Source organism: Gracilinanus agilis, chromosome 1, assembly GCF_016433145.1.
Source record: "Gracilinanus agilis isolate LMUSP501 chromosome 1, AgileGrace, whole genome shotgun sequence".
Taxonomy (NCBI): Eukaryota; Metazoa; Chordata; class Mammalia; order Didelphimorphia; family Didelphidae; genus Gracilinanus; species Gracilinanus agilis.
This window is the reverse complement of record NC_058130.1, coordinates 391,977,613-391,990,125: the sequence shown is the minus strand read 5'-3', so window position 1 is coordinate 391,990,125 and position 12,513 is coordinate 391,977,613. Positions and strand designations below refer to the sequence as shown.

Here is a 12,513-nt window from a genome sequence, read left to right as displayed (position 1 = left end):
TGGATCAAACTTAGGGAGCTATCATACTCCCAGGCCCAGGAAAGGTAGAACTGAGATCAGTTGAGAAATATTATATGAAAGAGATTGTTTTCAAGTCACTGAAAGCATGATTTAAAAATGTCATAGTAAACTTTCAAAGTTTCAGTGCATTGAGTATATAAGAACACATATTATTTAGCCTAAAATAAGCACAGGGTTTTCATAAAAATAACATGAAATATCCTCAGAAAGTTTTTTAGTTTCTGATTAAATATCTTTCAGACAACAAATGTTTTCATCAAATGCCTTTTATCACTAAAATCACCCAAATAATTTACAAATAGTGTTTCAAGTGACTTTTTCAAGGATACTTATTTTCAGTACAATTTTCCCCGTTCTACTTTATATTTTCCCTGTTAGCAGGAGTTAGTATAACATTGTCTTATGGCTTCTTTGAATGGTACATTCTATTGACTTTTCTCACTGGGATTCTGATGCAACAAAACCTTTTTCTTAATGCTTCCTGAAATAGCAGAAGTCTTTAGAGATATGATAATGGTACTGGGCTGGAATTGGAAATAGGGTATCAAGTATACACTTTAATTGTATCCTACTTTCCATTGCTCCAACAAATTTTCTATTCCCATTCTAACCCCTTAATGAGGCCTACCCACATGCCTACCAATTTAATTTTCATACACATACTAAAGAAATGTAGCTCACTTACAGATTAAAGTTACAAAACACTAATGTTTAATGTTGTTTGCTGCTCAGGATTAATTTTGCCCAACCAAATATCTATCTTGGTTAAACTCTTTGACTTCCCCACCCTAGCTTTCAGAAAATACCTTTGCTGCCTCCTTTAAGGAGAAGATTGAGACCCTCCTTTTAGGAGGGATCTCAAGTCTTTTGTTTACATTCATTCATGGCACTTTCTCTTCAGCCTCTGAAGAAAGGGTACCTCTCCTCAAGCCAAAGCTAATGTTTATATTTTGCTTTTTCTCATCTCCTCTGGGGAACATGGGTGCTAAAATAATTTTTGTAATGCATAGCTCTAATTGTGTCACTACTTAAAGACCTAGTGTTTTCTAATTGTGTTTAAGAAGAAATGCAGACTCCTCAGCTTGACATTCAAGATTTCCTTTATAGTCTACCTCCCAGTTCCCTTTACAGGATTGTTTCACCCTCTTCCACTACTTTGTTTTACTTGAGTATGTACTAGCTGTTTTTAAAATTTGACATTGTTTCTTTGCACAAACTAACCCTACATTCAAAACACATGCCTTCCTTATTTCTTTCTCTTAGAATCTGTTTCATTCAGGTGCTTTCTCCTACATAACAGAGCCTTAACTGACTCTCCCAGTTGTGGGAGCTCCCTCATTCCCTTGAATTTTCTAATTTGTGTACACTCTACATCCTTCCACTACCATGTAAGCTCCTTGAGGGCAGAAACTATTTTATTCTTGTCTTTGTATTTCCCATATCTTACACAATATCTTGCACACAGTGCGTAGGTGCCTAATAAATGTTTAATTGAATTTGTTCTATCAGTCATTCTTTTTCTTTCTCTCATTATAGATCTTTTCTCATATCCTTTGATCAATTGTCCTCTCCTACAAATTACCTCAAGACTCCTTATAGGAAAGCAAAAGTGATCAAAACAGAACAGAATAGAACTCCAACACTTGCCTCAGCTCTTCAAGTTGTCTATACCTGCTGACTCTTTTATCTTCACTAACTACCCCATTCACTACTTAAATATTTACGATCTAGCTTTGGTCACTTCTCTTCTACTTAGACATCTCTCTTTTACTTCATTTCTACTTCAGTATTTTTCTAATCTATTCTACATAGTGTTTCCACATTTACCTTCCTACTGTATAGGCCTAATCTTAGTTTTTACTTCCTTAAAAACCTTTGATACCTATAGTAAATATAGTCTTGACTCTTTAACTCGGCATTCAGGACCCCAGGAAATTAGGCTTCTGCTTTTCTGGCCTTGTTTCATTCTACTTTCTCAATCCATTCTAAACTCTAGTCAGGCTGAGTTATTTACAATTTCCCTGAACATTTGACCATAAATTAAGAGCTGCTAGAAACCTTTAAGGCCGTATCATTTACTTCTCATTTTATAGATGGGAAATCTGAGGTCTAGAGGGATGAAGGGATCTATTCTAGGCCATTCAAATATTAAACAACAAAATCTTCCATTTGAACCCAGGTCCTGTGATTCTGAATACAATGCTTTTCCCTGACCTGCTTCCTCCCAATCAATTTCATACCCCATTATATTTCTTTTTTGGTATTGGTTATATTCTTTTCTTTAAAAAAAAAAAGGAAAGAAAGAAAAGCTCTTTCCTTCCATCTTAGAATCAATGTTCTATATTGGTTCCAAGGCAGAAGAGTAAAAGGCTAGGCAGTAGAGTTTAAGGAACTTGACCAGGGTCACATGGCCATGAAGTGACTTAAGGCCATTTTTGAATCCATGACCTCCCATTTCCAGGCCTGGCTCTCTCTCTACTGAACCATCTCATTGCCCCTCTTTATATAATATTCTAAAGTGCTTGTATCTAAATGTTTCTTCACCCCTTTTAGAATTCTTTGAGGGACCCATGTTCTCTATATTCATATCTTCTTTAGTGCCTTTGCATATAATAGGTACTCAATAAATGTTTAATAAATTGAACTTGTTTACTATTTGTATATTCATAATTAGAAATTATTTTCTTGGTGAAAATAACAGAGGTATTTTGAAAGTGTTATTTAAAACTTTTAGATAAACATTGGATTATTGGTTGATATATTTTAAAAAAGCGTGGAGTAATACTTCTAAAGAATATATTCAATTTAGGTTAATGAAAAAATGGAACAAATACCACTTCCCTACATTTACCAAGTACTTTTTAACCTATTATGCTATATGAAATAGTGTAAATGAAAGCTTAAATTTGAATATCAGTGAAAGCTTATTTTCTGGAATAATTGTAGATAGAAGAAAGAATTAATCCAAGACTTTATATAGTCCAGAGGATACTACCTTTATAATCATTATACAATGAAGTACAAGTTAGATTATGTGCTATATAATATAGTGCTACATAATACTGTTTGTATATAGTATTGTAATTCACAGCTAATTTTTGACCATCACTATAGATTCAGGTCAATATTCAAATATTATACGGAATTTCAAAATCAAAGTAAAATTATGTTTTGTATTTCGGCATTAATAACAGATACAAGTCATCTTCCTACCCCCTCCCCACTGTTCAGTATTTCCAGATAGCAATATAAAGGACCCCAGGAAGTAAATACTCTGAAGGTTGTGACATTATTTGTTTATTCAATGTATTTGTGTATTAAACAAATAAAAAATGAATCAAGGCTTGATATCAAAAGTCTCCATAAACTCCAGATAAGTATTGGGCCTTTGTTGTTATTACTTTGGAACAACCAACCTCAGAACTGACATTCTTTCTGCCCCAAATTAATCTTAATTGTTTATTTTTTCTGTAATACATACCTACGTAAAATATATGGATATTTCTGGCTTTAACACTTAAAAAAAAAAACCGCTTTGTTTTCTTGTCATGTCCACCTTTTTCTTGTAGGATATTTTACTTTTCCACAGTGGCTTGGTTTCTATTATAAAAATCAAAGGTTATTAACATATATTTAATAGTATAGAACACAAAAACTTTTTATTCCTATTCTCATATCACCTTTTGTCACCTCTGATGACATTTAAAATAAAACACAAAGAAAAATGCATGGTTATTTCCTCACATTTTCAAATAAATAGAAAATTCTCTCAGTCACCTGATAATGGGCAATACTTGATCAGATGAAATTTCCATCTTCTTACAAGGAATACCAAAGCAAGGCTCTTGGCCTGGACAGTGATACTCTATGTGTCTGCTCCTAAAGCTACCTGAGGTCAGCATCATGGTTCAGATTTATTAATACCTAGAGTCAAGTCTGGATCTTCTTTAATGGATAGCATTAGCTTACATGAGATAAGGCTCTTTGGATATTTTTTCAATCTACCTTTCCCTAAACAGTTTGTATTCTTTATAATCTTGGGACTTTGGAAGCAGTGCTCTTTCTTTTTATTCACTCTCAAGATATTTGTTGCTTTGGGAATCTTTACCTTTCTACCTACCCACTTTCTTGTCTAAAGATTCATTTCAGTCTAGAACTGAATTGTTTTTAGAAGGATGCTGAAGATATAGAATCCAGCTTAGAGAATTGTGGACATTCTTTCAATTTAATTTTGTCTGCTTGAATTTCATAAGGGGTAAAGATTTTTCTTTGAAGTTAAAGTTTTTAGAATTTCTTTTTTGTTACATTTTAAATATTTAAATTTTATATTCTGTCATTTACTGGAATGAAACCATCATGCTATTTTGCAGATACCTAAGCAGCTGTCAAATGATATAAAAATGATGTTTCAAAAAAGAATCACTACAGTTTAAACTTAAAATTTTTTTTTTTTAAAATCCTTACCTTCTGTCTTTAGTATCAATTCTAAGACAGAAGAGCAACAAAGGTTAGGCAGTCAGGATTAAGTGATTTGGCCAGGGTCAGACAGCTAGGAAGTGTCTGAGGTCATATTTGAACCCAAGTCCTCCTAACTCCAAGCCTGGGGCTTTGTCCACTGTGCTGCACTTCACTCCACTGCAGTTCAAGGTTTAATACCTTTTCTGTGTATGTATTTACATATTCATGTATATGCAGATTACATTACATGAAATTATTACATTTTAACTTGTTAAATGTTATATCCAAGACACCTTTATGAAAAGTCTCATGAAAATAGTCACTGTTTAACTATATCAGTGTTGGCAAAGATGTGGCACTATGCCCCAGTGTGCTAGAGGGAGCTACTCTGTTCCCCCTCTCCACAGTGCCTGAGGACAATTTTCACATGCCCTACCCCTCTGCCTTGCCACCAAATGCGAGTACTTCCTCCCCCTGCCATCTGAGGTAATGCTGGGGGCCTCACAGGCAGCTTGAAGGTGCAGTTTGGGCACATGATCTCTAAAAGGTTCGCCAATGCTGAACTATATTTTCATTGGCTTATTTTAATACCCCTTCCTATAATGTTACTATAAATGACTTCTATATACATGTGGTCATAAATAACATCATAATAATTCAGGTTCCTTTGGAAAGCTACTAAAAATTACTAAGTGTTCAAAGAGAACTATTTTTATTCTTGCCACTTAAAAAAAGTAGACCTTCCAAAATGGAGTTGACATAATAGTAATCATTTTTGTTTTAAATCTGAAAGACTTCCCCTTTTATCAGAAATCTATCCTAAAATTATATTTACTTGAAATTGAGATTATTTAGCTCAAAATAAATGCATCTAATAAATATAGTGGAGAAAAGTAGAAATGAATAACGAGGTTTATGTGTTTGAAAATTGTACTCAAAACATAGATTTAAGATACTTTAAACCTTTGAAGTGAACATGGAACCACATACCTCAGACTCTGAGGATCAATTTTACAAATGAATTCTATTTATCTAACTTCCTTATGCATCATTTGATTGTTATTTTTCTTCTCAAAATTGAAATTACTCACCTGAGGTGGTGGTGTAGTTCAGATCTTTTATTGTTAGATACATTTGAAATATTAGGTACTATATATAATTGTTTTAACTTAATATTTTATTATTATATATGGTATGTTATAAAATTACATATTATATAATAATGTTATATAGTAATCATGTATAATATACAGTATAAATATGATTATATATGTACATAATATAGTCATATATCATATGATTGCATATTATATTATATTCTATTAATACATTATATTATTAATCATTTCCTGATGGTGATGAGTGATAAAGGAATTGGATATAATTGCATATTTTGGCAGATACACAGTTATTGAACTATTTTCCAATCTTCTATGTGTTTTCCCTTAAGCTTAAAGATAATGCCGATAGTTGAAGGGCATTTTAGAAGTATGTGAAATGTTTTGGGAAAGAGTCCTAAGAAAGACCATTTGCTAGGTCCTAGAAAAAGTTCAATCTAGGTTAATGCTGTGGTGAATAATTTCTTGGTCTTATGCATGTAGGATATTTGGCATTCTTAGCTGTTTTCTATCCCTCTCTCTCTTATCCCTTATATTGAGGTTGTCACCAATTCTTGTTGTATCTTTCCCCATATCCATCCTTTTCATTTCTCTTGCTAGCATTTTAGTTAAAGCCCATATATTAATGTTACTAGGCCATTGAAGTAGTATCCCAAGTGATCTTATTGCCTTCAGCCTATCTTATTTTTGTTCTGTACTCTACCACCTAATTTATTTTCCTAAAATACTGATTTAATCTTGTTACTCCTCTGTTTTTAAATATTCAAGGCTTCTATGTTATTTATATGTTAAATTCCAAGTTTCCTTACCTTGGTTCATTCTGAGATCCTCTGTAATGCATCTTTCATTTTCTAGTTGGTTATCACCTCATCATTTCTACTTAATTGCCATTAAAAAGTACTTTTATAAGAAGGCAGCTGGGTAGCCCAGTGGATTGAGAGTCAGGCCTAGAGACGGGAGGTCCTAGGTTCAAATCTGGCCTCAGACACTTTCCAACTCTGTGACCCTGGTCAAGTCTCTTGACCCTCATTGCCCACCCTTATACCACTCTTCCACCTAGGAGCCAATACACAGAAGTTAAGGGTTTAAAAAAAATAAAAATAAAATAAAATAAAGTACTTTTATGAGCATTTTTGGTTTTATAGAGGCTTTCTATTGTTGATCTATTTGGTTTTGAAGTATAAATGTCAAGTAGTTTTAATGTCCCTTTTTATTAGTTTCTTGGAACATTTTTTAAATGGTTATTTATAGTTTGCAATGTTTCTTGTGATAATTTTTATCTTTGTCCATTTTTCTATTGGGAAATTCCTAGTTTCAGGGTTTTTTTGCCACTTAATACATTTTGATATTGGATTTTTATTGATATTAAATTAGCAATATTTTTCATGCTGATTATCTTAACTGAATCATTCCCCCTTATTATGTACAATAAGATTTTAAAGTAAATTACACATTAATGTTATAAGAAATGTCTGAAATATATTTTTGATGTCTTTTTTGTAAAATACATGTCAAAATGAGGATTGAGAAATCAAGATACATAGCTCTTTTTAGCAGGTATAGATGTTTATGGGATTTATTATGTGTTTTTAGGGGTATACCTGATTCAACATCTTGCATCTAAAATCAGCATAGCTTAGATTGTGTGACACGTGAAATGGAGTACAGAAGATCTGCTTGAAAACCAAAGGTCATTTAAATGTCAGATGTAATATAACTTATGTGTTTTGTCACTGAATTGTAGATTGAATCAATGTTTACTTTATTGAAATAATGTAGATTTTAAATTAAATCTTTTCTTTTGAATTTTTCTCAGAAATTGGAAGAGCTTTTTAGATTTCAAAGAGCAATATTATTCATTTTTTGTGTTTCCCAAGTTAATTTCCTCTCTTTTATTAATTTTAATGGTGATTTGTTTTATTAAAAATTTAAGGAAAAGCATTGAACACTAACTCCCTTCTACATGTGCTCCAAAACAAAGAATTATATCTACTTTGTTTCTTTCTGCTTAGCCTAGATAGCAACAAATGTGTTCAGTTTTAGGAAAGGGTCTTTAAAACACTTTTGTTAATTTGTTTCAAGGTACTTCTCAGTATATTCTGGAAAGCAATTTGTGCTTTCAGAATTTTAGGAGGTTTTATTCTACTATTTCTGGAGTCAGAGCAAAAAATCTATAACTGACCTCCACATTTATTTTACTTACCTTTCTATAAGTTGCTCCTTGTGCTTGCTTCCAACACTATATTCCTTTGTGGTACTGTAGTCAAAATATAAATTATTTTCCTGGGGATGTTCATTTCTCTTCGTATTATTTCAGACAAGTCTTGCATGTTTCTATCGAATCCATTTTTAAAAATTATTTGTTACAATTCAGTAATATTTACTTATATTCATATGCCATAATTTTATCAACCACTCCCTAACTGATATTCTTCTTGCTCTAGTTCTTTGCAGCAGAAAAGTTGGGCTATATTTTTGTAAATATGGATTATTTCCCAGTAGTGCATTATGTGCTGATTCTTAAGTCAGATTCATAACATGGGGTGCTCTCATCAAAACGGATAATGACAGAGAAAGTGACATGAGGAGACATTGGGACTTTCTTATTACTTTTCATCAGACATTGTGGATTTTGGGGTTGAGTTGTTTGGTACATCAGTAAATCTCTGTAATTCTGAAGCATTCCCCCCACCCTGAGAAATATGTAATTTTTTTTGAATCTGAAAGTTGGACTTTCCTTAAAGGTAGATAGATGGTCAATCAGATCTTTACTAATAAGAATAAATGCTAATACAATATTTTAAAATGAGAGGCATCCTAATTATTATCCCAGTATTTCAAAGGATGTGTGGTGTTTAAAAGTAGATACTCCTACCACCAGTACAGGTCAGTCTCTCCATGCCTTTCAGCAAGTGATTTTATGCATAACTGTGGCCAAAAAATTCATTTTCTAATGTCTAGCTCTCTGATAAGGTTTTTTCCTAACCTGAGGAGTTTGATCCTGAGGTGACATTTCATTGTGGGCTTGCATTTGATTATTTACCACTGGGTGTATGATCTGCCAAGACTTTCTGTCTGCTAATATGAGCTTTCTAAAAAGGAATGATTGTATGCTCTTAAGTCATCACAGTAATTAGGAGTAACTGTTCTAATTACAGAATACTTGCAGATGATTGGACTTCAACTATCATTTCACTTTATCTTAATGCTTTGTTTTGCTATGCTGATTCTACACCCCCTCCCCCCCAACCCCTTTAGCTTCCTTTCATGTATTCTCCCTGGGGCAGTTAGGTGGTGACAAAGATAGATGGTGTTGAGTCAGGAAGACATGAGTTCAAATGTGACCTCAGGTTGGGAGTAGAATAATTGGTTTAAGACAGCATCAAGAATCTAGATTCCAATTTATATGGAGGCCTAGGACTGTTCTTTATTTGTTTGTTTTTGAAGGGTGAAGGTCCTTCAACACCATAAGTGGTTTTATGCATAAAGAATTATTAAAGTAAATGTCCTTAGTAATTGTGGTGGAAGTTTGGTGGCAACCTGGTGAAGATTTTTGTATTGTCTATAGCTGAAGTGGAATAGAAATATTAGGACTTTAAAGGGAGGGAGTAGTAGCTAAGTGAAAGCTTTTAGGAATAAGAATGCCAGTTTTTTGAACTCTAGAGTAAGAGGTAGAAAGCCTAGAGTAATACTTGAGATAATCACTGATGGACATGTTGCAGATTAAAAATTTTTATATAATATATATCATTTTAAAGTAAACTAATTGAGTTTTTGATATAATGTAATATGCTTGAAATGGTTTTTTTTTTAAAGGTGCATTGGATCGTTGTGTGATGGGGATTACAGCGGTCGAGATTTTGAATGCTTGTGATGAAGCAGTTCCTGCTGCAGTTGATTCTCTTAGTCATCCAGCTATTAATTTAAAACAGGCTATGACGAGACGTAGTCTTGCTGCTCTTAAAAATATGGCCCATCACAAACTACAAACCCTTGCCACTAACCTCTTGGCTTCAGAAGCATCTGACAAAGTAAGTTTTCTCTATGAATACATGATTATTTAGTTCTCAAATGAGTAATTTATTTATAATTTAGTAGTATATTTTTAGTATTTGTCTTTGACTTCTTGGTGAAGTCAAACTTCCGTAATTCATTTTCTATATTTTTTTGTCTTAGGTTACGTATCTCAAATAGATTTATTTTCAGGGATATTTCAAACACTTGCTATTCTGATGTTAAATTTCTGATACTCAAAAAGTAGGTTCCAAATATTCTAATATACAAGACTTTCATTTTATTGATAGCTATTTTAGAATAGGTAAAATTTCTCATCTTAAAATATTTTGGCCAATGCTTGAATCCAAGATAATTTGTACTCAGAAAAGAATGTCATTTAGCAAACTCACAAATTACTAATCATTTGTTTTAAATGTGACATTTTGCTTTCATTAAGGCCATTAGTCCTAAGAATCCTAAGAATAAACATGAATTTCCCAAAATATGTTTGAATTGTAATTACATTTCAGAATAAGGGACCCAAATGCAATCAATATTTTTTTAATATGACACCTATAATCAAGATAAATATATAAGTCCCATTGTATTTCACTAATTTTATAATTATTCCTTTGTTCTATAGCTTTTAGGCACTATTCATTTTATAAGATATTCTCTGTGGCACTTTCAATATTTTCTATCAAGAACTGCTATGCAGCTGTCTCTCTGGGAATGAAGAACAAGGATAGCATGGATAATTGAAATCTAGAGATAATCCCCAGACCTCATTTGAGTCAATTGTTAAAATCTCCACCTCTTTTAACCTTTTACCAGTGCTGTTAGTAAGTAGCAAAATTGACCAATTTGAATTTATAACATTTTCCCCTTATATTCTACTTAATCATATGGAAATGTGAACAGTGAAACGAGTGAAAGGCTTTTAATTTACAGATTGAAAATTTAGTGCAGGAGAAATTGGTTGACCACACTTGAGACATAGGTAATTTAGGATCTTCTCTAGTAATTAGTAATAATGTCTTTATTACCAATTCTGTTTCCCTGAAGTCTTAACACTTAATAATTATGTTCTGTCATGACTTTTGAATGTTATAAGTTTCATCTTCTTTTGCATGGTTTTTCTTTCCTTGACTGTCATGACCACATTTTTTTTTGAAAGAGCCATAGTTATGCCTGTTGGAATTCTGATTTACATGTAATATGGTTTGTACATCATTAATAATAAGTAACAGTCTTGGACATATGACATTATTTAAAGTTTCCTGTGGTAGTTAACCTTGAGACATTTTGTTTAAAGACAGACATGTAATATATATTTTCAAATGTAAATAGCTTTCTTCAAGTTATCTGTTAAAGACAAAAATATAGAAAAAACCACTATACGACTGGAAACTTAAAAAATAAATTGTACAGTAACATTTAAAAAAAGTCTTTTATAAGTGGTCATGGTCCATTATGTGATTTTTACAGTCTTGTTTGTCCCAGTTTTAATAGCACACTTTATAGTGCAATTAGTGATAAAAGCACCAGATATCAGAGACACTACACTTATGTATTGTAAAATATATTGCTTGTGAACATACTCAGTCCTGTGTAACAGTGGTAATTGTTGCCTAGCCTACCAGGAAAACAATTATAGGAGAGAAAAAGGCTTAAGAAGCTGAGGCTGCAAAGGGATAATCACTTTATGAAAAATGTATGCTGACGGAACCATTAGGGATTTTGTTCACTGTTTGCTCATGTTCAGATTATGGGTCTTTCTGAGAGAAATTGCAGAAATGAGCCATCCCTTAGATAGCATTAGTTTTTTGATCCTGGGGAAAAAAATGTACGAAAATAAGAAGAGATTCCTAAGCTGAAAAATATAACTAAAAGTCTAGCAGTGTGGTGGGATTCTTTTAAAAATAAAGGGTTTTCTGATATAAAATTAAGTCCTTTTTAGATATCATTAATAACCTAATTTTTACTCATTACAATAGAATTTTCAGTTGTTTGCATAGATATTTTATATACATAATGTTGTTAATTTCTTTGGCTATAGATAACTATTACACCCCAAAACAAATAACCTATTATACAAAGGTGTTTTTTTTAAACTAGAGGATAATGTAGTAAAAAATATGAAATTACCATTGTTTACAACAATTTACATTTTTCTTGCTGAATGAGTGTAATGGCAAAGTTTTAGGTGCTTATGGTATGTAAGTCACTGCCCCTAAGCATTAGCCATTAAAAAAACAAGGAAAAAAGACTCTCTGCCTTCAAGGGACCCACATTTTATGTATGGGAGAAGCCACACAAAAAAAGAGCCAGAAAAAGGAATGTAAGGAATGTACTTATGGGCTTCATGGTGGTTAAGTTCTTGTGTCAAGAAGAACCAAGAGGAAGAATGAAGGATAGATTGTTTGCCCCCCTCCCCAATAGAATTTCCTGGAGAAATTCACTAATGGGAAAAGGGGCTAGAGAGGTGGATGTAGGTTCCAGAGTGAGACAGTCCTGTTTGTGGGGAATTTCTAGGGTAATGGTGCAGCTGTGGCATTTGGTGGCAAAATCATTCAGAGTTACAACAAGTCAGGAGGACATTCTTAATCGCTAGAATAGAAGAGAACTGTGTCCACCCAAAGTTAATTTTTAGACAAAATTTTGAAATCTAGAATTACGTTTTTTGTAGAAATACATTGCAGTATGAGTCCTAGGCAAGCTCCCCAAAAAACTCATTATGATATTCTATTAAAATCCTACTTTATTGACTTCCTTTCTCCCTTCTTCCCTCCCTCCCTCTCTCCTCCCTCCCTCCTACTCTCCCTCCCTCCCTTCCTTCCTTTCTCTCCTTCCTTCCTTCCTTCCTTCCTTCCTTCCTTCCTTCCTTCCTTCCTTCCTTCCTTCCTTCCTTCCTTCCTTC

The 12,513-nt window shown here is 32.9% G+C and overlaps 1 protein-coding gene across 2 annotated transcripts in view; it reads left to right on the top strand.

Moving 5' to 3' along the window:
- WDR7 (WD repeat domain 7) overlaps positions 1 to 12,513 on the top strand; it is a 486,248-nt gene that overhangs the window by 75,950 nt on the left and 397,785 nt on the right. For both annotated transcript variants that reach the window (XM_044664595.1, XM_044664587.1), the window contains exon 13: positions 9,414 to 9,628. In XM_044664595.1, coding sequence (XP_044520530.1) covers positions 9,414 to 9,628 — 215 coding nt within the window. The remainder of the gene's footprint in view (positions 1 to 9,413; positions 9,629 to 12,513) is intronic.